General features: G+C 37.1%; 3 protein-coding genes across 3 annotated transcripts; all 3 read left to right on the top strand.

Annotated features, from left to right (window-relative positions):
* The first annotated feature begins 5,178 nt into the window (after positions 1-5,178).
* LOC122334433 (cell wall protein DAN4-like) lies at positions 5,179-18,391 on the top strand. Its single transcript, XM_043232339.1, has 3 exons — positions 5,179-5,189; positions 16,035-17,097; positions 18,326-18,391. Exons 1-3 carry the CDS (start codon positions 5,179-5,181, stop codon positions 18,389-18,391), a joined length of 1,140 nt encoding a protein of 379 aa, XP_043088274.1.
* A 2,002-nt stretch (positions 18,392-20,393) lies between these two features.
* LOC122334431 (adhesion G-protein coupled receptor G2-like) lies at positions 20,394-24,400 on the top strand. Its single transcript, XM_043232338.1, has 9 exons — positions 20,394-21,461; positions 21,539-21,701; positions 21,788-21,928; positions 23,092-23,205; positions 23,285-23,321; positions 23,423-23,520; positions 23,649-23,779; positions 23,903-24,168; positions 24,339-24,400. The coding sequence occupies exons 1-9, from the start codon at positions 20,542-20,544 to the stop codon at positions 24,398-24,400; spliced, it is 1,932 nt and encodes a 643-aa protein (XP_043088273.1). The 5' UTR covers positions 20,394-20,541.
* A 1-nt stretch (position 24,401) lies between these two features.
* Positions 24,402-26,051, top strand: LOC122334508 (adhesion G-protein coupled receptor G2-like). Its single transcript, XM_043232501.1, has 3 exons — positions 24,402-24,428; positions 24,512-24,795; positions 25,036-26,051. Coding segments are annotated over exons 1-3 (378 nt in total). The 5' UTR covers positions 24,402-24,426; the 3' UTR covers positions 25,128-26,051.
* The last annotated feature ends 1,397 nt before the right edge of the window (positions 26,052-27,448 follow it).

Genomic DNA, 27,448 nt, shown 5'->3' with positions numbered 1-27,448 from the left:
TGTTATATATCTCTGTATTTATATGTGATTGCAAAGGAGCTAATTAAAGATAATTTAGAGTGCAAGAAATGTTGAAATCTGCCATTTTCTGTATAGGATATTATATATTAAATATTATGTTTCACTGGCATTTTGTTGCTGTGTTTATTAAATATAAATGTCACTGATTTGTTCTTTTTGAGCAAAGGTGCCTTGTTAAACTGGATCTGATCGCAACCAGACAGAAATTCTCAGTTAAAGCTCAAATAAACATGATTTGCATGTGTTCAGATGAACTGTAAGCCAGTGTCCAGCGGATCATAATCAAACAGCTTCATATGTGAACGCATCAAACTCCTGGCCTGCGGACTTCAGCTCAAGAATGTAGTAAGAAAATGATTAAGGATTTATTTTTGAAACACCGTGCGTCTCTCTGGGAATCATGTCTCGACAAAAGCAGAATTTTCTGTGGCTGATGATCATCTGTTGTGCTTCATGCCAGATAAGTATGTTGCTTTTATAAGTAACATGCATCCATCGCTTAAACTGAACAAGGGTTATATAAATGTTATTATAAATTTTGACATCTAATACAGTGTTATCTAATAGTTTCATAATGTTGTGTTTTGTGCAGCCTGCTCAGAAAAACTCATCATTCAAGTCAATTGGACAGATCAGTGTTTCTGGAAGGGGAGTACCTCACCAGTACCAGGTAGATGTGAAATATACTGTGTGTATGCTGCGTATTTTGTCACTTGAGACGACCGACAAGCTCGTTTGAGCACGCTTAAACTTTTAAGCTGATAACTCACAAATATCAGCTTAGTAAAATAACCATTTTCCCCATTTACATGCACATCAGTAGCCTGACAACCAAAGTAAACCACGTTCTCGTGACTATTAATAAATCAGGCTGTTTCCTGGTCGTGGCATAAAAACATCATCCTTTGCATATCTGACTCTTAGTATTCCACGTTTTCAGTTGTGATGTTCAATACAACTTTCTTATCATTCAGATAAAACTTTGAACCAATCAGACACGAACTGTTTGTTATATTTAACAAATAATCTTTAATGCCCCTTTACTCAACCAACGGGCTAAAAAAAGTGCATATAATATACTAAAAATGATTCTTTACTACTAACTGTGCTATTTTGAGACAAGATGAACATTAACGAAAATGCATACTAAAATGCACACTTATCATACTATCTTTGCTTTTAAAAATGTATTTAATTATTATTTTATGCTTGTGTGTTTAGTTATGTGAATTAACGTTTAAATAATAATACATTTTTGCACAACTTAAAACTACCAGTTTATTCTCATGCTGTATATGACTTTACTCCGATAAAAGAAAACAGGAATATTCTTAAAGCAAATCATTTAAACACCTTAAAAATAATGTCCTATTCAGATTAAGGTTAAGAATTAGATCACCGATGTCCATGTAGTCAATACTGAGTCAGTTTCTGTTTTTCTTTCAGATATAAAGCAGACATGTCTTACCGCTCACGAACCAGTAAAAACTGTCGAAATAAATATCTCCTCTTTTGGTAAATAACTGTATTTATTTATTTCCTAAGTTCAAAGTTCTTCATACAACAGATTTAAATGCTCTCTGTGATTTCAGGACAGTGCAGAGCATACAGTTTCAGCATCACAAAACAGGAGGGGAACTGTGAAATCAGAATGAATGAGACGATTGAAGGCATAAAACTGTGGTTGTTACCAGATGGATCTAACTGTCTGTCATCGGTCCTGAATTCATCAGGTGTGTGTCGTCCTATAATAGACACTTTAGTGCACAAGCGACCCTTACAGATACACACAACACCACTAGAGAACAAATCTGTTCCCAGTGACTGATCCCTGCGTTCAGTGCAGACCCAAATCTGATCCAAACTAGATTTATCCACAGAGGCTCTTTAAATGCAGTCTGAATTAAGCTCTGTAATAAGTTCCTGAGAAAGAGCATGTCATGGTACAATCACTGTCTATTTCTAGATTAGATATACATTTAGTAAATATAAGTTAATCTCTTCCCTTTTACAGAAATCGAGTTTTGCCAGGCACAGAATGGCGTAATGGACATCAGCAATACAATCAGCACAATGACAGGTAAGATAAGACTCATCCACTTTTGTATTGTTTATCATTTCAGTTTGTATCTCTATCTAATGAGGACAAAGAGTGTGTTTACGTGCACGTTCTTAAGCCGATTATGCTTAAAATGCATGTGGTCATGTAAATACGGCAACCTGTTTTCATTTATCTGAGTAATGTCATAAACTGCCTCTGACTTGGCGTGGCATGCAAACGCAGTAATCCTGCTTATTAAAGTGCTATACGTGACAGGAACGCACCGTTAGGGCAGATTTAAGTGCATCCGATATAAAATAAACGTCTTGCAGTGCAGAAAAAAGGAAAAAAGCAGACTTTTTCATGACACAAAAATGTATAAAATTGTGTTCCCATCTCATGGGGGAGAATCAGAAGGGCTTCAGTCACAATTCTGCATTTATAGCTGCGTGAGAGGATAATATATAATCTGATATTTTGCATCACAACTGACAAATGCATGGAATAGATGGAGTCAGACATGCAAATCATTATATTTTGACGTCGCTACAGGAAAATAACTTCCTTATGAATTAAGTCATGTAAATGCAGCTTGCTTGCATTGTTGCAATATTGAACAACGGTTTAAAACCAAACAAGACAAAACTAACCACTTGCATAAGAATATAGCAAGGAGCTGGTTGTACACTAGGGCCAAGTTTATGTCGGGGCCCCTCTCTGACACACTAGCATCAAGCAAACTGTCCAACGGCATCAGATAAAGACACCAGGACAACGGCCAAATACTTCTTAGAGGGCAAGAAGAAGACCTTTGGAAAAAAGCCCAGGAACGATAGGACTTCTCATTGGTCAAAATGCAGTTTCTGCTCTTCACTCACCAATAAACAACTGTGACATAAAAATACCTCAGGATCTCTGGATGCAGCAGCGGTGGATGAAACAATGAAAGATCACCGAGATCCATCCAAATGCATTCATCCATCGTGTTTGGACTTAATGTGTTCGTAACATTGTATTCTGGTTGTGGTTTGAGAAATGCACCGGTAAAAAATTTGTGTTTGGACTATGCAAATAAGTTCCACAAGAGGAAAAGAGAGGAAAACCACACCATGGCCCCCGCTCTGATGGAAATAGCCAATCACAGTATATACGTGAAGAAGTGCCAGATTGCAATGTCCTCCTCTTCAGGAAGGGACAAAGATACCCTTCTAAAAGACACTCCTTCTTCTGAGTCTGGGCCTGAAAGGGTAAGACACTATCAGACAACTGTTTGAAGCCTACGGCCCACTAAAGGGAAGGCGAAAACCAACCACATGAGATTATCCATTTCCTCCAGCCTGCGAGGAAATGAATAATCTATGTTCACACTTCATTCAGAGTCTTCATCCAGCGAGACAGCAAAAGATGCAGCCCATCCTGAGTCTCAATCCTAAAGAGACAAAGCTGATCGACCAAGTTCTGAGTCTCTAGGCCAGAGAGGCAGAAGACATACGGACCGATAAAGACCTTCTGCACCTTCTCTAGGGCGTTCCAGATTTAAGGACCTTTTGGTGCTCCAGGAGATCAGCATCCTCCAGCGGATCAAGGCTGCCGAAATGGATTCCTACTCCTTTCCCCACTGCATTGTTCCCAGTACAACCAGTTAATGAAGTCACGGAGAACGTAACTATCACTTATCCAAACCTCCCCCAGAGACCTTGGCAATGTTGTGTATTATCAGTATATGATTTTTAAAATTTACAATAGACTGATTGCAGTTGATAACATATAATCTTTAAGGTGTTTGTTTGATGTGTAATAAGGTTCTTTACCTTATTTCTGTCAGAGTAGCAACAGTTTGCCAGAGAACAGCTCTGACATAGCAACATCCAACATAATCACTTGCATTTTATGCAATTTATTCCTATTTAATTTAGTAGTTGTTAATTACTTTGTCTATCTTTTGTTAATAAAATCTATTATTCTTTGTGTCTTTCCTTGTGTTGATGATACAGAAAATTCTTCTACAAGGAAAAAAATCCCACCAATCTTATTCTTATGTGACATAACCAAGACTTAAGTGACACGTGATCTAAATATCATAAAGTCATTGGTGACACGAGTCCCCTAGATTAACGGAAGCAAAATTCACTACAATTCTCAGAACCTGGCAGGTGTTGTCACGTTCGCGCTTTCGCGAGACTAAGCACACGAGACTTAAACTGAACTTAAATGGATTTAATCCCAAAATAAAGATACAAAGGCAGGTAGAACAGGCAGGCAGGACAAAAACCACGTATGGACATTGACGATCGGACAAATGGAACTGAAAACACAGGACTTAAATACACCAGGTTAAATGATTAAATTAACTACACACAGCTGAAGACAATGATATAATTAACATGGAGGGAAGGCAGGGCACAGGGAGCACATGGCACGAGACGAAAACCATAAACAATGAGTCCAGAGATGTGACAGGTGTCTTGAGTAATGGAATCATTTTGTTACATTTTAATTAATTTGTCTGAAACAACTGATTTAAATCTAGTTCTAAAATCAAAAATCCATAATAAGGTGTCAGCGTCAGCTATTGTCTGTTGTCATGTCATGCACATTATAGGCCACACTTTTAAATTAACTTAAAATTTTTAATTATCGCTATTATTGTTTTATTCCTCTGCTGTTCTTTAGTGTAGATGTTGTTTTTTTGTTGTTTGTTTGTTAGTTTGTTTTTTTCATATACGAAATGTTTTCTTATGATCTCTTAAGGATGTCTGAACATTGATCCCGTTGATCCTGGAGATAAATGCACAAACGCGCTTTATAACAATGATGCATGCAGTGGTAAGTCTGATAAAAACTAAGATTCATTAACTGCTTTTCAGTAGTTTTTTCCAGTAAGTTACCAGTTTCACACCCATCAAGATTAAATTTCAGAATCAAAATAAATATAGTACAAGATGTCAACTGATAATGCATTTCTTTTCTTTAATAAAAAAATCACTAGGTTTGGTAATGTTAGGCCTTTAACATGAAATGCACCTGCTATAAAAAGCATGCTGACTAATTCATTCATGTTAAGTTGACACTGTTTAATGGTTTAAATGACGTTTTTCAAAGCATCAAAAATCAACATGACTGGACTGTCAATAATATGTGAATTGATGAACATGCATCAATATAATTTTGACATTTCAATCTGTCTTCTTTTATAAATAATCAACATGCATTAGAATATATTAATCTTTAAGTTGTCTTATCTCATTTCACGTTTTTAATAAAATTAATAATAATTACTTGCTGTTTTAAAGTGGAAACAGGAGGCAGATACATTCTACGTTTAAATGGGACTAAATGGATTTGTGTGGCCTGTGTTTGATGGAACGTCAAGCACCATTACAACAATGTCACACACCACAATTCACAATGGGTCTAACGATTTTACATCAGATACAGCGACACCTGAGCAAACTACAAGTTTCCCATCTTCCAAACCAACGAGTTTCACATCACAATTGCTAACTCCAGAGCCAACTACAAATTTAACATCGGACACATCAACTCCTGAACCATCTACCACTTTCACATCAAATACGGCAACTCCCAAGCAAACTACTAGTTTCACATCACATGCAACATTTCTCAATCAAACTTCAAATTTCACATCACAATTGGTAACTCCAGAGTCAACAGCAAATTTAACATCAGACACATCAACTCCTGAGCAATCTACCACTTTCACATCAAATACGACAACTCCCAAGCAAACTACTAGTTTCACATCACTAACAACATTTCTCAATCAAACATCCAGTTTCACATCACAATTGGTAACTCCAGAGTCAACAGTAAATTCAACATCAGACACATTAACTCCTGAGCAATCTACCACTTTCACATCAAATACGACAACTCCCAAGCAAACTACTAGTTTCACATTACTTACAACATTTCTCAATCAAACTTCCAGTTTCACAAAACAATTGGTAACTCCGGAGCCAATTACAACTTCATCATTACACACATCAACTCCTGAACCATCTACCACTTTCACATCAAATACGACAACTCCCAAGCAAACTACTAGTTTCACATCACCTACATTATCTCTCAATCAAACTTTCAGTTTCACATCACAACTGGTAACTCCGAGCCAATTTCAAATTCATCATTACACACATTAACTCCTGAGCCATCTACCACTTTCACATCAAATACGACAACTCCCAAGCAAATTACTAGTTTCACATCACTAACAACATTTCTCAATCAAACATCCAGTTTCACATCACAATTGGTAACTCCAGAGTCAACAGTAAATTCAACATCAGACACATTAACTCCTGAGCAATCTACCACTTTCACATCAAATACGACAACTCCCAAGCAAACTACTAGTTTCATATCACCTACATCATTTCTCAATCAAACTTCAAGTTTTACATCACAATTGGCAACTCCAGAGTCAGCAGCAAATTTAACATCAAACACGTCAACTCCTGAATCATCTACCACTTTCACATCAAATACAACTCCCAAGCAAACTACTAGCTTCACATCACCTACAACATTTCTCAATCAAACTTCAAGTTTTACATCACAATTGGTAACTCCAGAGTCAACAGCAAATTTAACATCAGACACATCAACTCCTGAGCAATCTACCACTTTCACATCAAATACGACAACTCCCAAGCAAACTACTAGTTTCACATCACTAACAACATTTCTCAATCAAACATCCAGTTTTCCATCACAATTGGTAACTCCAGAGTCAACAGTAACTTCAACATCAGACACATTAACTCCTGAGCAATCTACCACTTTCACATCAAATACGACAACTCCCAAGCAAACTACTAGTTTAACATCATCTACAACATTTCTCAATCAAACTTCCAGTTTCACATCACAACTGGTAACTCCGGAGCCAATTTCAAATTCATCATTACACACATTAACTCCTGAGCCATCTACCACTTTCACATCAAATACGACAACTCCCAAGCAAACTACTAGCTTCACATCACCTACAACATTTCTCAATCAAACTTCAAGTTTTACATCACAATTGGTAACTCCAGAGTCAACAGCAAATTTAACATCAGACACATCAACTCCTGAGCCATCTACCACTTTCACATCAAATACGACAACTCCCAAGCAAACTACTAGTTTCACATTACTTACAACATTTCTCAATCAAACTTCCAGTTTCACAAAACAATTGGTAACTCCGGAGCCAATTACAACTTCATCATTACACACATCAACTCCTGAACCATCTACCACTTTCACATCAAATACGACAACTCTCAAGCAAACTACTAGTTTCACATCACCTACATTATCTCTCAATCAAACTTCCAGTTTCACATCACAACTGGTAACTCCGAGCCAATTTCAAATTCATCATTACACACATTAACTCCTGAGCCATCTACCACTTTCACATCAAATACGACAACTCCCAAGCAAACTACGAGTTTCATATCACCTACATCATTTCTCAATCAAACTTCAAGTTTTACATCACAATTGGCAACTCCAGAGTCAGCAGCAAATTTAACATCAAACACGTCAACTCCTGAACCATCTACCACTTTCACATCAAATACGACAACTCCCAAGCAAACTACTAGTTTCACATCACTAACAACATTTCTCAATCAAACATCCAGTTTTACATCACAATTGGTAACTCCAGAGTCAAAAGCAAATTTAACATCAGTTCCATCAACTCCTGAGCAATCTACCACTTTCACATCAAATACGACAACTACCAAGGAAACTACTAGTTTCACATCACCTACATTATCTCTCAATCAAACTTTCAGTTTCACATCACAATTGGTAACTCCAGAGTCAAAAGCAAACTTAACATCAGACACATCAACTCCTGAACCATCTACCACTTTCACATCAAATACGACAACTCCCAAGCAAACTACTAGTTTCACATTACTTACAACATTTCTCAATCAAACTTCCAGTTTCACAAAACAATTGGTAACTCCGGAGCCAATTACAACTTCATCATTACACACATCAACTCCTGAACCATCTACCACTTTCACATCAAATACGACAACTCCCAAGCAAACTACTAGTTTAACATCATCTACAACATTTCTCAATCAAACTTCCAGTTTCACATCACAACTGGTAACTCCGAGCCAATGTCAAATTCATCATTACACACATTAACTCCTGAGCCATCTACCACTTTCACATCAAATACGACAACTCCCAAGCAAACTACTAGTTTCACATCACTAACAACATTTCTCAATCAAACATCCAGTTTTCCATCACAATTGGTAACTCCAGAGTCAACAGTAACTTCAACATCAGACACATTAACTCCTGAGCAATCTACCACTTTCACATCAAATACGACAACTCCCAAGCAAACTACTAGTTTAACATCATCTACAACATTTCTCAATCAAACTTCCAGTTTCACATCACAACTGGTAACTCCGGAGCCAATTTCAAATTCATCATTACACACATCAACTCCTGAGCCATCTACCACTTTCACATCAAATACGACAACTCCCAAGCAAACTACTAGTTTCACATCACCTACAACATTTCTCAATCAGACTTCAAGTTTTACATCACAATTGGTAACTCCAGAGTCAACAGCAAATTTAACATCAGACACATCAACTCCTGAGCAATCTACCACTTTCACATCAAATACGACAACTCACAAAGCAAACTACTAGTTTCACATTACTTACAACATTTCTCAATCAAACTTCCAGTTTCACAAAACAATTGGTAACTCCGGAGCCAATTACAACTTCATCATTACACACATCAACTCCTGAACCATCTACCACTTTCACATCAAATACGACAACTCCCAAGCAAACTACTAGTTTAACATCATCTACAACATTTCTCAATCAAACTTCCAGTTTCACATCACAACTGGTAACTCCGGAGCCAATTTCAAATTCATCATTACACACATTAACTCCTGAGCCATCTACCACTTTCACATCAAATACGACAACTCCCAAGCAAACTACTAGTTTCACATCACTAACAACATTTCTCAATCAAACATCCAGTTTTCCATCACAATTGGTAACTCCAGAGTCAACAGTAAATTTAACATCAGACACATCAACTCCTGAGCAATCTACCACTTTCACATCAAATACGACAACTCCCAAGCAAACTACTAGTTTCACATCACCTACATTATCTCTCAATCAAACTTCCAGTTTCACATCACAACTGGTAACTCCGGAGCCAATTTCAAATTCATCATTACACACATTAACTCCTGAGCCATCTACCACTTTCACATCAAATACGACAACTCCCAAGCAAACTACTAGTTTCACATCACTAACAACATTTCTCAATCAAACATCCAGTTTCACATCACAATTGGTAACTCCAGAGTCAACAGTAAATTCAACATCAGACACATTAACTCCTGAGCAATCTACCACTTTCACACCAAATACGACAACTCCCAAGCAAACTACGAGTTTCATATCACCTACATCATTTCTCAATCAAACTTCAAGTTTTACATCACAATTGGTAACTCCAGAGTCAACAGCAAATTTAACATCAGACACATCAACTCCTGAGCCATCTACCACTTTCACATCAAATACGACAACTCCCAAGCAAACTACTAGTTTCACATCACTAACAACATTTCTCAATCAAACATCCAGTTTTCCATCACAATTGGTAACTCCAGAGTCAAAAGCAAATTTAACATCAGTTCCATCAACTCCTGAGCAATCTACCACTTTCACATCAAATACGACAACTACCAAGGAAACTACTAGTTTCACATCACCTACATTATCTCTCAATCAAACTTTCAGTTTCACATCACAATTGGTAACTCCAGAGTCAAAAGCAAACTTAACATCAGACACATCAACTCCTGAACCATCTACCACTTTCACATCAAATACGACAACTCCCAAGCAAACTACTAGTTTCACATTACTTACAACATTTCTCAATCAAACTTCCAGTTTCACAAAACAATTGGTAACTCCGGAGCCAATTACAACTTCATCATTACACACATCAACTCCTGAACCATCTACCACTTTCACATCAAATACGACAACTCCCAAGCAAACTACTAGTTTAACATCATCTACAACATTTCTCAATCAAACTTCCAGTTTCACATCACAACTGGTAACTCCGGAGCCAATGTCAAATTCATCATTACACACATTAACTCCTGAGCCATCTACCACTTTCACATCAAATACGACAACTCCCAAGCAAACTACTAGCTTCACATCACCTACAACATTTCTCAATCAAACTTCAAGTTTTACATCACAATTGGTAACTCCAGAGTCAACAGCAAATTTAACATCAGACACATCAACTCCTGAGCCATCTACCACTTTCACATCAAATACGACAACTCCCAAGCAAACTACTAGTTTCACATTACCTACATCATTTCTCAATCAAACTTCCAGTTTCACATCACAATTGGTAACTCCAGAGTCAATAGCAAATTTAACATCAGACACATCAACTCCTGAGCCATCTACCACTTTCACATCAAATACGACAACTCCCAAGCAAACTACTAGTTTCACATCACCTACATTAACTCTCAATCAAACTTCCAGTTTCACATCACAACTGGTAACTCCGGAGCCAATTTCAAATTCATCATTACACACATCAACTCCTGAGCCATCTACCACTTTCACATCAAATACGACAACTCCCAAGCAAACTACTAGTTTCACATCACCTACAACATTTCTCAATCAAACTTCCAGTTTCACAAAACAATTGGTAACTCCGGAGCCAATTACAACTTCATCATTACACACATCAACTCCTGAACCATCTACCACTTTCACATCAAATACGACAACTCCCAAGCAAACTACTAGTTTCACATCACTAACAACATTTCTCAATCAAACATCCAGTTTTCCATCACAATTGGTAACTCCAGAGTCAACAGTAACTTCAACACCAGACACATTAACTCCTGAGCAATCTACCACTTTCACATCAAATACGACAACTCCCAAGCAAACTACTAGTTTCATATCACCTACAACATTTCTCAATCAAACTTCAAGATTTACATCACAATTGGCAACTCCAGAGTCAGCAGCAAATTTAACATCAAACACGTCAACTCCTGAATCATCTACCACTTTCACATCAAATACGGCAACTCCCAAGCAAACTACTAGTTTCACATTACCTACAACATTTCTCAATCAAACTTCCAGTTTCACATCACAATTGGTAACTCCAGAGTCAATAGCAAATTTAACATCAGACACATCAACTCCTGAGCCATCTACCACTTTCACATCAAATACGGCAACTCCCAAGCAAACTACTAGTTTCACATCACCTACATTATCTCTCAATCAAACTTCCAGTTTTACATCACAATTGGTAACTCCAGAGTCAACAGCAAATTTAACATCAGACACATCAACTCCTGAGCAATCTACCACTTTCACATCAAATACAACAACTCCCAAGCAAACTACTAGTTTCACATCACCTACAACATTTCTCAATCAAACTTCCAGTTTCACATCACAATTGGTAACTCTGGAGCCAATTTCAAATTCATCATTACACACATCAACTCCTGAGCCATCTACCACTTTCACATCAAATACGACAACTCCCAAGCAAACTACTAGTTTCACATCACCTACATTATCTCTCAATGAAACTTCTAGTTTCACATCACAATTGGTAACTCCAGAGTCAACAGCAAATTTAACATCAGACATATCAACTCCTGAGCCATCTACCACTTTCACATCAAATACAACAACTCCCAAGCAAACTACTAGTTTCACATCACCTACAACATTTCTCAATCAAACTTCCAGTTTCACATCACAATTGGTAACTCTGGAGCCAATTTCAAATTCATCATTACACACATCAACTCCTGAGCCATCTACCACTTTCACATCAAATACGACAACTCCCAAGCAAACTACTAGTTTCACATCACTAACAACATTTCTCAATCAAACATCCAGTTTTCCATCACAATTGGTAACTCCAGAGTCAAAAGCAAATTTAACATCAGTTCCATCAACTCCTGAATCATCTACCACTTTCACATCAAATACAACTCCCAAGCAAACTACTAGCTTCACATCACCTACAACATTTCTCAATCAAACTTCAAGTTTTACATCACAATTGGTAACTCCAGAGTCAACAGCAAATTTAACATCAGACACATCAACTCCTGAGCCATCTACCACTTTCACATCAAATACGACAACTCCCAAGCAAACTACTAGTTTCACATCACTAACAACATTTCTCAATCAAACATCCAGTTTTCCATCACAATTGGTAACTCCAGAGTCAACAGCAAATTTAACATCAGACACATCAACTCCTGAGCCATCTACCACTTTCACATCAAATACGACAACTCCCAAGCAAACTACTAGTTTCACATCACCTACAACATTTCTCAATCAAACATCCAGTTTTCCATCACAATTGGTAACTCCAGAGTCAAAAGCAAATTTAACATCAGTTCCATCAACTCCTGAGCAATCTACCACTTTCACATCAAATACGACAACTACCAAGGAAACTACTAGTTTCACATCACCTACATTATCTCTCAATCAAACTTTCAGTTTCACATCACAATTGGTAACTCCAGAGTCAAAAGCAAACTTAACATCAGACACATCAACTCCTGAACCATCTACCACTTTCACATCAAATACGACAACTCCCAAGCAAACTACTAGTTTCACATTACTTACAACATTTCTCAATCAAACTTCCAGTTTCACAAAACAATTGGTAACTCCGGAGCCAATTACAACTTCATCATTACACACATCAACTCCTGAACCATCTACCACTTTCACATCAAATACGACAACTCCCAAGCAAACTACTAGTTTAACATCATCTACAACATTTCTCAATCAAACTTCCAGTTTCACATCACAACTGGTAACTCCGAGCCAATGTCAAATTCATCATTACACACATTAACTCCTGAGCCATCTACCACTTTCACATCAAATACGACAACTCCCAAGCAAACTACTAGTTTCACATCACTAACAACATTTCTCAATCAAACATCCAGTTTTCCATCACAATTGGTAACTCCAGAGTCAACAGTAACTTCAACATCAGACACATTAACTCCTGAGCAATCTACCACTTTCACATCAAATACGACAACTCCCAAGCAAACTACTAGTTTCATATCACCTACAACATTTCTCAATCAAACTTCAAGATTTACATCACAATTGGCAACTCCAGAGTCAGCAGCAAATTTAACATCAAACACGTCAACTCCTGAATCATCTACCACTTTCACATCAAATACGGCAACTCCCAAGCAAACTACTAGTTTCACATTACCTACATCATTTCTCAATCAAACTTCCAGTTTCACATCACAATTGGTAACGCCAGAGTCAATAGCAAATTTAACATCAGACACATCAACTCCTGAGCAATCTACCACTTTCACATCAAATACAACAACTCCCAAGCAAACTACTAGTTTAACATCATCTACAACATTTCTCAATCAAACTTCCAGTTTCACATCACAACTGGTAACTCCGGAGCCAATTTCAAATTCATCATTACACACATCAACTCCTGAGCCATCTACCACTTTCACATCAAATACGACAACTCCCAAGCAAACTACTAGCTTCACATCACCTACAACATTTCTCAATCAAACTTCAAGTTTTACATCACAATTGGTAACTCCAGAGTCAACAGCAAATTTAACATCAGACACATCAACTCCTGAGCCATCTACCACTTTCACATCAAATACGACAACTCCCAAGCAAACTACTAGTTTCACATTACCTACATCGTTTCTCAATCAAACTTCCAGTTTCACATCACAATTGGTAACGCCAGAGTCAATAGCAAATTTAACATCAGACACATCAACTCCTGAGCAATCTACCACTTTCACATCAAATACAACAACTCCCAAGCAAACTACTAGTTTCACATCACCTACATTAACTCTCAATCAAACTTCCAGTTTCACATCACAATTGGTAACTCCAGAGTCAACAGCAAATTTAACATCAGACACATCAACTCCTGAGCAATCTACCACTTTCACATCAAATACGACAACTCCCAAGCAAACTACTAGTTTCACATCACCTACAACATTTCTCAATCAAACATCCAGTTTTCCATCACAATTGGTAACTCCAGAGTCAACAGCAAATTTAACATCAGACACATCAACTCCTGAGCAATCTACCACTTTCACATCAAATACGACAACTCCCAAGCAAACTACTAGTTTCACATCATCTACAACATTTCTCAATCAAACTTCCAGTTTCACATCACAACTGGTAACTCCGGAGCCAATTTCAAATTCATCATTACACACATTAACTCCTGAGCCATCTACCACTTTCACATCAAATACGACAACTCCCAAGCAAACTACTAGTTTCACATCACTAACAACATTTCTCAATCAAACTTCAAGTTTTACATCACAATTGGCAACTCCAGAGTCAGCAGCAAATTTAACATCAAACACGTCAACTCCTGAATCATCTACCACTTTCACATCAAACATGACAACTCCCAAGCAAACTACTAGTTTCACATTACTTACAACATTTCTCAATCAAACTTCCAGTTTCACAAAACAATTGGTAACTCCGGAGTCAAAAGCAAACTTAACATCAGACACATCAACTCCTGAACCATCTACCACTTTTACATCAAATACGACAACTCCCAAGCAAACTACTAGTTTCACATCACCTACATTATCTCTCAATCAAACTTCCAGTTTCACAAAACAATTGGTAACTCCGGAGCCAATTACAACCTTATCATTACACACATCAACTCCTGAGCCATCTACCACTTTCACATCAAATACGGCAACTCCCAAGCAAAGTACTAGCTTCACATCACCTACAACATTTCTCAATCAAACTTCAAGTTTCACATCACAATTGGTAACTCCAGAGTCAACAGGAAATTTAACATCAGATACATCAACTCCTGAGCCATCTACCACTTTCACATCAAATACGACAACTCCCAAGCAAATTACTAGTTTAACATCATCTACAAAATTTCTTAATCAAACTTCCAGTTTCACATCACAATTGGTAACTCCGGAGCCAATTTCAAATTCATCATTACACACATCAACTCCTGAACCATCTACCACTTTCACATCAAATACGACAACTCCCAAGCAAACTACTAGTTTCACATTACTTACAACATTTCTCAATCAAACATCCAGTTTTATATCACAATTGGTAACTCCAGAGTCAACAGCAAATTTAACATCAGACACATCAACTCCTGAGCAATCTACCACTTTCACATCAAATACGACAACTCCCAAGCAAACTACTAGTTTCATATCACCTACAACATTTCTCAATCAGACTTCAAGTTTTACATCACAATTGGTAACTCCAGAGTCAACAGCAAATTTAACATCAGACACGTCAACTCCTGAGCCATCTACCACTTTCACATCAAATACGACAACTCCCAAGCAAATTACTAGTTTAACATCATCTACAAAATTTCTTAATCAAACTTCCAGTTTCACATCACAATTGGTAACTCCGGAGCCAATTTCAAATTCATCATTACACACATCAACTCCTGAACCATCTACCACTTTCACATCAAATACGACAACTCCCAAGCAAACTACTAGTTTCACATCACTTACAACATTTCTCAATCAAACTTCAAGTTTTATATCACAATTGGCAACTCCAGAGTCAGCAGCAAATTTAACATCAAACACGTCAACTCCTGAATCATCTACCACTTTCACATCAAATACGACAACTCCCAAGCAAACTACTAGTTTCACATTACTTACAACATTTCTCAATCAAACTTCCAGTTTCACATCACAATTGGTAACTCCAGAGTCAACAGCAAATTTAACATCAGACACATCAACTCCTGAGCCATCTACCACTTTCACATCAAATACGGCAACTCCCAAGCAAACTACTAGTTTCACATCACCTACATTATCTCTCAATCAAACTTCCAGTTTTACATCACAATTGGTAACTCCAGAGTCAACAGCAAATTTAACATCAGACACATCAACTCCTGAGCAATCTACCACTTTCACATCAAATACAACAACTCCCAAGCAAACTACTAGTTTCACATCACCTACAACATTTCTCAATCAAACTTCCAGTTTCACATCACAATTGGTAACTCTGGAGCCAATTTCAAATTCATCATTACACACATCAACTCCTGAGCCATCTACCACTTTCACATCAAATACGACAACTCCCACGCAAACTACTAGTTTCACATCACCTACATTATCTCTCAATGAAACTTCCAGTTTTACATCACAATTGGTAACTCCAGAGTCAACAGCAAATTTAACATCAGACACATCAACTCCTGAGCAATCTACCACTTTCACATCAAATACGACAACTCCCAAGCAAACTACTAGTTTCACATCACCTACAACATTTCTCAATCAAACTTCCAGTTTCACATCACAATTGGTAACTCTGGAGCCAATTTCAAATTCATCATTACACACATCAACTCCTGAGCCATCTACCACTTTCACATCAAATACGACAACTCCCAAGCAAACTACTAGTTTCACATCACTAACAACATTTCTCAATCAAACATCCAGTTTTCCATCACAATTGGTAACTCCAGAGTCAAAAGCAAATTTAACATCAGTTCCATCAACTCCTGAGCAATCTACCACTTTCACATCAAATACGACAACTACCAAGGAAACTACTAGTTTCACATCACCTACATTATCTCTCAATCAAACTTTCAGTTTCACATCACAATTGGTAACTCCAGAGTCAAAAGCAAACTTAACATCAGACACATCAACTCCTGAACCATCTACCACTTTCACATCAAATACGACAACTCACAAGCAAACTACTAGTTTCACATTACTTACAACATTTCTCAATCAAACTTCCAGTTTCACAAAACAATTGGTAACTCGGAGCCAATTACAACTTCATCATTACACACATCAACTCCTGAACCATCTACCACTTTCACATCAAATACGACAACTCCCAAGCAAACTACTAGTTTCACATCACTAACAACATTTCTCAATCAAACATCCAGTTTTCCATCACAATTGGTAACTCCAGAGTCAACAGTAAATTTAACATCAGACACATCAACTCCTGAGCAATCTACCACTTTCACATCAAATACGACAACTCCCAAGCAAACTACTAGTTTCACATCACCTACATTATCTCTCAATCAAACTTCCAGTTTCACATCACAACTGGTAACTCCGGAGCCAATTTCAAATTCATCATTACACACATTAACTCCTGAGCCATCTACCACTTTCACATCAAATACGACAACTCCCAAGCAAATTACTAGTTTCACATCACTAACAACATTTCTCAATCAAACATCCAGTTTCACATCACAATTGGTAACTCCAGAGTCAACAGTAAATTCAACATCAGACACATTAACTCCTGAGCAATCTACCACTTTCACACCAAATACGACAACTCCCAAGCAAACTACGAGTTTCATATCACCTACATCATTTCTCAATCAAACTTCAAGTTTTACATCACAATTGGCAACTCCAGAGTCAGCAGCAAATTTAACATCAAACACGTCAACTCCTGAATCATCTACCACTTTCACATCAAATACAACTCCCAAGCAAACTACTAGCTTCACATCACCTACAACATTTCTCAATCAAACTTCAAGTTTTACATCACAATTGGTAACTCCAGAGTCAACAGCAAATTTAACATCAGACACATCAACTCCTGAGCCATCTACCACTTTCACATCAAATACGACAACTCCCAAGCAAACTACTAGTTTCACATCACCTACAACATTTCTCAATCAAACATCCAGTTTTCCATCACAATTGGTAACTCCAGAGTCAACAGCAAATTTAACATCAGACACATTAACTCCTGAGCAATCTACCACTTTCACATCAAATACGACAACTCCCAAGCAAACTACTAGTTTCACATCACCTACAACATTTCTCAATCAAACATCCAGTTTTCCATCACAATTGGTAACTCCAGAGTCAAAAGCAAATTTAACATCAGTTCCATCAACTCCTGAGCAATCTACCACTTTCACATCAAATACGACAACTACCAAGGAAACTACTAGTTTCACATCACCTACATTATCTCTCAATCAAACTTTCAGTTTCACATCACAATTGGTAACTCCAGAGTCAAAAGCAAACTTAACATCAGACACATCAACTCTTGAACCATCTACCACTTTCACATCAAATACGACAACTCCCAAGCAAACTACTAGTTTCACATTACTTACAACATTTCTCAATCAAACTTCCAGTTTCACAAAACAATTGGTAACTCCGGAGCCAATTACAACTTCATCATTACACACATCAACTCCTGAACCATCTACCACTTTCACATCAAATACGACAACTCCCAAGCAAACTACTAGTTTAACATCATCTACAACATTTCTCAATCAAACTTCCAGTTTCACATCACAACTGGTAACTCCGGAGCCAATTTCAAATTCATCATTACACACATTAACTCCTGAGCCATCTACCACTTTCACATCAAATACGACAACTCTCCCAAGCAAACTACTAGTTTCACATCACTAACAACATTTCTCAATCAAACATCCAGTTTTCCATCACAATTGGTAACTCCAGAGTCAACAGTAACTTCAACATCAGACACATTAACTCCTGAGCAATCTACCACTTTCACATCAAATACGACAACTCCCAAGCAAACTACTAGTTTCATATCACCTACAACATTTCTCAATCAAACTTCAAGATTTACATCACAATTGGCAACTCCAGAGTCAGCAGCAAATTTAACATCAAACACGTCAACTCCTGAATCATCTACCACTTTCACATCAAATACGACAACTCCCAAGCAAACTACTAGTTTCACATTACCTACATCATTTCTCAATCAAACTTCCAGTTTCACATCACAATTGGTAACGCCAGAGTCAATAGCAAATTTAACATCAGACACATCAACTCCTGAGCAATCTACCACTTTCACATCAAATACAAAAACTCCCAAGCAAACTACTAGTTTAACATCATCTACAACATTTCTCAATCAAACTTTCAGTTTCACATCACAATTGGTAACTCCTGAGCCAATTTCAAATTCATCATTACACACATCAACTCCTGAGCCATCTACCACTTTCACATCAAATACGACAACTCCCAAGCAAACTACTAGCTTCACATCACCTACAACATTTCTCAATCAAACTTCAAGTTTTACATCACAATTGGTAACTCCAGAGTCAACAGCAAATTTAACATCAGACACATCAACTCCTGAGCCATCTACCACTTTCACATCAAATACGACAACTCCCAAGCAAACTACTAGTTTCACATTACCTACATCATTTCTCAATCAAACTTCCAGTTTCACATCACAATTGGTAACTCCAGAGTCAATAGCAAATTTAACATCAGACACATCAACTCCTGAGCCATCTACCACTTTCACATCAAATACGACAACTCCCAAGCAAACTACTAGTTTCACATCACCTACATTAACTCTCAATCAAACTTCCAGTTTCACATCACAATTGGTAACTCCAGAGTCAACAGCAAATTTAACATCAGACACATCAACTCCTGAGCAATCTACCACTTTCACATCAAATACAACAACTCCCAAGCAAACTACTAGTTTAACATCATCTACAACATTTCTCAATCAAACTTCCAGTTTCACATCACAACTGGTAACTCCGGAGCCAATTACAACTTCATCATTACACACATCAACTCCTGAACCATCTACCACTTTCACATCAAATACGACAACTCCCAAGCAAACTACTAGTTTCACATCACCTACAACATTTCTCAATCAAACATCCAGTTTTCCATCACAATTGGTAACTCCAGAGTCAAAAGCAAATTTAACATCAGTTCCATCAACTCCTGAGCAATCTACCACTTTCACATCAAATACGACAACTACCAAGGAAACTACTAGTTTCACATCACCTACATTATCTCTCAATCAAACTTTCAGTTTCACATCACAATTGGTAACTCCAGAGTCAAAAGCAAACTTAACATCAGACACATCAACTCCTGAACCATCTACCACTTTCACATCAAATACGACAACTCCCAAGCAAACTACTAGTTTCACATTACTTACAACATTTCTCAATCAAACTTCCAGTTTCACAAAACAATTGGTAACTCCGAGCCAATTACAACTTCATCATTACACACATCAACTCCTGAACCATCTACCACTTTCACATCAAATACGACAACTCCCAAGCAAACTACTAGTTTAACATCATCTACAACATTTCTCAATCAAACTTCCAGTTTCACATCACAACTGGTAACTCCGGAGCCAATGTCAAATTCATCATTACACACATTAACTCCTGAGCCATCTACCACTTTCACATCAAATACGACAACTCCCAAGCAAACTACTAGTTTCACATCACTAACAACATTTCTCAATCAAACATCCAGTTTTCCATCACAATTGGTAACTCCAGAGTCAACAGTAACTTCAACATCAGACACATTAACTCCTGAGCAATCTACCACTTTCACATCAAATACGACAACTCCCAAGCAAACTACTAGTTTCATATCACCTACAACATTTCTCAATCAAACTTCAAGATTTACATCACAATTGGCAACTCCAGAGTCAGCAGCAAATTTAACATCAAACACGTCAACTCCTGAATCATCTACCACTTTCACATCAAATACGGCAACTCCCAAGCAAACTACTAGTTTCACATCACCTACAACATTTCTCAATCAAACTTCCAGTTTCACATCACAACTGGTAACTCCGGAGCCAATTTCAAATTCATCATTACACACATCAACTCCTGAGCCATCTACCACTTTCACATCAAATACGACAACTCCCAAGCAAACTACTAGTTTCACATCACTAACAACATTTCTCAATCAAACTTCAAACTTCATATCACAATTGGTAACTCCAGAGTCAACTACAAAGTCAATCCCTGAGTTATCTAACACTTTCATAACAAATAAGTCACTTATCAATTTCCCAACCCATACAACAACTCCCATATCAACTACAAGTTTCACATCACATTTGATAACATTCGAGTCAACAACTACAACATCACAGACATCAACTACTGAGCCATCTTATATACCACATACCACAACTCCCGAGGCAACAGTAAAATTTATATCACAAAAGGAATCTCATAACCCAACTACAAGTTTGATGTCAGACATGACAACAGATGGATATACTGATCCCTCAAAGGCATCGTAAGTGTGCAAGCTACCAGTGGATATTAAATCTAAAGCCCATTTTAGAATATCATGTGATTCAATCCATTTTACAGAAAAGTCTTGGACAATCTACAATTGAAGATGGAAGAGATGGAAAAAAACAATAAAAGCAATGCAGAGATTGTCATGGGGGACGTTATTGGCCTTCTACATGTACAAGCCAAGAACACAGAAACCAAAGACATTAAAATATGCTACTCTTTAAATCATGCTATGGTAAACTTGATAAATCCAGATAAACCTGATATGCATCAAAATATTGTATGATTCCTCAGTTATCATGGTTATTCTTATTTTCACAGGCTGTTGAGAGTCAAAGTGTCCAAAATACAAATTGTTTCTGGTCTGTAAAGATTTCTAAAGAGGCTTTTGATAAATCATGTCTGGAAAACAATGGAAGTGCATTTGTTGGAGTTCTGCGATTCAGAAACATAGGAAACAAGGTACTGTATGATTCTATGTAGGGCCGAGGCAATATGGCCAAAATTGTCACACTATATATTTTTTCCATATCAGTCGAAATGAATAATTATCAAAATACAGTCAAAACATAAGTAGAATTAAACTGAGCAAAATAAGTTTGTGCTGAAATGAAACTATTAGAAATATTCTTAAGTACACTTTAAATATCCACTCTTGTATTTAAATGCACTAAGCAACTTCAAATGTGTTTTCGTAACAATTGCAATTCAAGTAAACGTGCTGAACATGCATTAATATTATATTCATAACAAACCAAGGTCATGCTATCGTTTACTTTTAGTGATTCACAATACATTGCAAGTAAACTTGCTATGCTAATAGCACCGCTAGTGTGTGCTAATGCAATAAATAACCTTTATAAATAAGAACATAGTTTAAGAGTTCACCTTTTACTGCTCACAACAACCAAAGAATTTTATTTGTAGCATGTTTCTGTTTAGTTGTCCTGTATTTGCAGTGTGTTTATTATTATTATTATTTAGTTAAATCTGTAAAAGTGGCCATTCACGAAAAAACAAGTTTTTCCATTCCTTATACCGAGTGTCATGTTAAAGGAATTTCAACTTTTGTCAGTTCCAAAACAGTGGACCAATCACAAGACCCCAGAGGCGGGGCAAGCGTTTCAAGCTTTTATTCTTTTATTAAGCTTTTATTTTATTGTTTACTATTTGATGACAACATGGCAATGAAGGCACTGATAGTTTATGTGTCCAGACTACCTGAAATATACAACATTTCTTAAAGTCACCATGTGATGGTCTAATTTTTACAAAAAGAGCCTTAAATATCTCAAAAGTGCATCTCACAATCCTTGTGTTCTGTGCTGCGTTTTTTTTTTAAAACCATACCTTAGCTGCGTCTAGAGTTTTTAGCATCCTGTGTGAACGCCCCTAAAACAGGAATGTACATGACACATTACACTGAACATTGTAAACATGTTGTCTAAATACATTATGGTAATTAGTGTTATATTTTTTTAATCACCCGACACCGCTTCTGTTTTAACTTTTAAGTCTTGTAAGACTTTTGAAAGTTTCTATTTTTAGTCAGATAGGTAGGTTTTGGATTCAATTCTATTCACATGTACTTATGTTTGATTTATGATTGCTTTCTTCTACTTTAGAATGAAACCAATTTTGGCACTATTTTGAACAATGAAGTTTATGGTGTAACTATGAGGGCAAAAATCTCCAACCTTACCAACAACATTGACATGTCCTTTACACAAAGTGATCAGGTAATGAAGGTTTTTGTTACAGATTTTGATATAATCACCAGACAATGTAAACTCAAAAAAAAATAAACGTGTTTTTCAGACCGATAAGGCATCGTGTGTTTCTTGGGATGGCATAGGTAAAGACATCCATGACTGTACTGACCAGTTTCAATCAACGAACCCTGTTCATTCAGGGTTTTTATGATCAGTGTCATTCATTACTCTCTTTTCTTTGAAGGAGAGCTTAATTGGACGACGTTCGGCTGTGAGACAGAAATCATCAACAACACCATCAAGTGTTCCTGCTCACATCTGACGTTCTTTGCAGTGCTGATGGTGAGAAGCTTCTCACTTGCAATATCCTTAAAAACAATGTCAAAAATGATAAGGATTTAACATTTGTTCCCAAACAGCAAATGGTTTTAAAAATCCTTCAGCTGATCTGTTTCATTTTGTTTTCTCAGATCCCTCAGTCTCAGTCAGATACAAACATCACAGCACAGGACCTGGAATCACTGACCATGATATCTTCTATCGGCTGCGGCATCTCCATATTTTTTATATCCATCGCTTTATTCATGCATTTCCTGCTACGGTAAAGAAACTATTTGGACTTGTATTTGTCTGAGTAAATATAAAACACTGAGTTAGACTTGAAATCAAACCTCAAAAGTATTACATTTCAGGTTACAAGAACAGTTCTTTTATGTTTTAACAGGAAAGCCAAATCAAACCAGGCCACGAAGATCTTGATGAACATGTTTGGGTCTTTGTTTCTACTGAATGCCTCGTTTTTGTCAAACGAGAGCGTCGCTAACACACAAGACAACGCTGCGTGCGTCTTCATAGCGCTGCTCCTGCATTACTCCATGCTGGCCTCATTCACCTGGTTCTTCATTCAAGCTCTTCATATGTACTTATGGCTCATCAGACAGAACATCACCATCACAAACTACATGAGGAAGATCACCGTGTTGGGCTGGGGTGAGTCTTTTTTGAGAATAGACTGGCTGTGTTTACAAAAGTTGATTCATTTGACACTATATCTTTACTTTGCGTACTTGCATCTTTCAGACTGTCAATCAAATGTATCCCAACTGTAGTCTGTAAATATCTTTTCCTTTATTTAAATCAGTTTATCTCTGTGTTTTCAGCGTGTCCGGCTCCGATAGTCGTAGCTATTGCTTCCGCAGGAGGATATGAAAGCTTGACCTAAACAGTACGTCTGGAAAAGTTGCACGAATGTAAGATGATTCGATGTCGCAAACTCATACGTTTATTGATGTTAAATGATTGCCTTCTTAAATTCAATCTTTTCTAATTCAAGGTGCTGGATTACAAATCCTTACATTCACTACATAGTGAACATCGGCTACTACGCTTTAGTTTTCATCTTCACGACAGGAATCTTCATCATGATCGTCACTAAAGTCGTTCAGGCCAGAAACATAAAAGCAGTTGACGGCAAGAGAAAGACGTTCAGAAAGCAGCTGATGATGGTGTTGAGTTTGTTCCTGCTCTTCGGTCTGACGTGGTCTGTGGCGTTCTTCAGTTATGGACCGATGCTCATTCCCTCATATTACATATTCACTGTGTTCAACTCCTTTCAGGGTGAGGAACAATCACATGCTGCAGTACATTTGATAGAAAGCTTATATTTTTCCTATATATATTTTATTTCATTGAATTAATTCAGTTATTAATTCTGCTATTTTATTATTTGAGAAACTACTACTAATAATTAAAATATTTAATTATTCTATTTATTTTGTTTACATCTTAAAAAAATCATGCAAATTAATTTAATCTTATTTGAAATGCTGAAATACGTTCCTCTGTTCTTTTTTTCAGGGTTCTTCCTCTTCCTGTATTATTACTGTATTCACAATGACGTCACGGGGCATTTCTCTGATGATCCACAAAGCATTGACGCCACTGTTTAATTCAGCATTAATGCTGTGGAAACTAGTATCATCAAGACAGAAGACTTACTTTGTATCAGACTTTCTTAGACCGATCTGTCATTGTTTAAGGGGAAACTCTCGTCAAAATCAAGTTCAAGGACAAAAGTTACTTATGAATGAGAAAGGAATGTTTAAAATGATGCATGCGCATAACATTATGACCCTAAATAGGGTCAATTTTAGTGAACTAACTAAAAATGAATGATTAAAAAATCATTACTGTCTAATTGTAGAAGAACAGAATATCGTATGACCTGATATAACTTGATTTATTGAGTGTTATAATCATAATTTTCTCCACTGAATGTGATTATGTGTGTGTCAGACTCCAACTACACATGAATATCTTCAGAATGAAAGAAATGTCCACACACCTTTGAATTCATATAGTTGCATGATCTTTTGATAAATATTGTTATATGATGCATAATGGGTATATGAAAATACAAAAATGCTCAACTTGTGTTTTTTGCATTATAGAATGTGCTCTACTTCTACAGAAGCTGTTATCTGTATAAATCTCATTGTTCATCATGATGGACTTTCTGTGGTTTCGAGATCATTTATTTCACTTCAGTCAAGCTTGTAAATATGTGAACGCTGTTCATTAGATGACAAAACAACAAAGCAAGTGACATTTATTGGAAAGAAAGTTACTAGTTCACTGTTTCTATGAAAAAAAAAGTTCAATCTTGGCATTCTCTGTTATGAAAATCTGATAAATATTGCAAATTAGTCAAAATAGTACTAACAAAAGTTATGCTGTCATTGGTATTCTGTTGATATTTTTATTATTATAAATATTTGATTTGGTAAACTTTACTTGAATGTAACCAGTTACTGCAAGTCTCAGTTAAAGCCTAAATAAAAATGACTTATGTTTTTAAATGAACTGTATATCACGATTGTATGCCAAGGCTCATAATCAGCTTCATGTGCTCTGTAGAATTTAGGTTAAGGATGTTAGAAAATTATTTGAAAAAAAATTATTATTAAAATTTGCAACATTAATAGCATTGAATAAGTAATAAAAAATAACTTTCATCTGACTCAAGCCATACATTACATAGCATTCTTTGTCCATTTGCTGACCCCAGAGGAATCAAGTCATTGAAAGCATTACAAAATTAACCTGACTGGGTTATCAATAATAAATGTGCGAACTTAGATTGTTTCTTTTTTTATAAATAACCAAGCATGTTAATCTTTAAGAACGTTTCACTTATTATATTACATTTTGTTCGTTATTTCCCTGTTCTATTGAAGGGAAAGAAGGAAGTAGATACATTCAGCGTTTGAATGAGAGCGAATGCATTTGTGCGACCTGCGTTGATGGAAGATCAACCATCATTACACCGCTGTCACACACACACAACTACTGAGCAAATAACAAGTTTCACATCACAACTGACAACTCCCAAGCCAACAATCGGTTTAACTTCACATACATCAACTCCCGAGCCATCTACAAGTTCCCCTCTTATACAAGAACTTTTGAGCCAGCTACCAGTTTCTCATCATATATGAAAACTCACAGAGCCAAATACAAGTTTTACAGCACATACAAGTACACTCGAGACAACTTCCAGTTTCACATACCTAAAGACAAATCCTAAGGCAGCTGTGAGTTTTAGATCACATATGACAACTCACAATCTAATCAGTTTCAAATCAGACTTGACGACATCTGAGCCAACTACGAGTTTCACATCACATACAACAACACCCGAGACATCTACCAATGTCACATTAAAGACGACGACTCCTGAGCCAGATACAAGTTTCATGTCACATACAACAGCTCTAGAGCCAACTTCCAGCTTCACATCATGTACAACATCTCACGATCCAGCTACAAGTTCCCCTTCACGCATCCAGGTGGACAGGTTTCAGGAGGGAGACATGGAAAGAGGGAGAGATATGGTAATTAGCAGGAAACCTGCTAATGTATGTTACTTTATTGATTCTTTCAAGAATTCGAAAAGGGCCACCATACCTTGGGCTGAGCTTCCTGCTTGGTAGCCGCAACTTGATATCTTTCCTCGAGAGTTAGACCCCTCGTCCTGGTTGGTAGGGAGTCGCCATCTGTTGACCTGGATTTCTTGTGTCCAGAAAGCCCGTTGGAGATGAACATGGACACTGTCCCACACCCTCTCAGTGCGCCATATCCAATCGTCCACATGGTTCTCCTGACCATGGGAACAAGGGGGCTGAAACCCCAGGACGCATTGGAAGGGGGTGAGTCCTGTGGAAGAGTGGGTTAGGAAATATTGTGCATATTTGGCCCAAGGGAGGAATTC

Source organism: Puntigrus tetrazona, unplaced genomic scaffold (genome assembly GCF_018831695.1).
Source record: "Puntigrus tetrazona isolate hp1 unplaced genomic scaffold, ASM1883169v1 S000000528, whole genome shotgun sequence".
In the NCBI taxonomy this organism is placed as follows: Eukaryota; Metazoa; Chordata; class Actinopteri; order Cypriniformes; family Cyprinidae; genus Puntigrus; species Puntigrus tetrazona.
Note: the sequence above shows the minus strand (reverse complement) of the source record. Positions and strands in the feature narration are given on the sequence as shown.

Bases quoted from the DNA above. Each gene is read 5' to 3' on its own strand.
- LOC122334433 (XM_043232339.1), top strand. The intron at 17,098-18,325 runs GTAACTCGGAGC...TCAAACTTTCAG, and splicing joins CCAGTTTCACAAAACAATTG to TTTCACATCACAATTGGTAA.
- LOC122334431 (XM_043232338.1), top strand. From the start codon at position 20,542: ATGTCAAATTCATCATTACACACATTAACTCCTGAGCCATCTACCACT. The intron at 23,521-23,648 runs GTGAGAAGCTTC...TTGTTTTCTCAG, and splicing joins CGTTCTTTGCAGTGCTGATG to ATCCCTCAGTCTCAGTCAGA. The intron at 24,169-24,338 runs GTGAGTCTTTTT...CTGTGTTTTCAG, and splicing joins GATCACCGTGTTGGGCTGGG to CGTGTCCGGCTCCGATAGTC.
- LOC122334508 (XM_043232501.1), top strand. The intron at 24,796-25,035 runs GTGAGGAACAAT...TCTTTTTTTCAG, and splicing joins TGTGTTCAACTCCTTTCAGG to GGTTCTTCCTCTTCCTGTAT.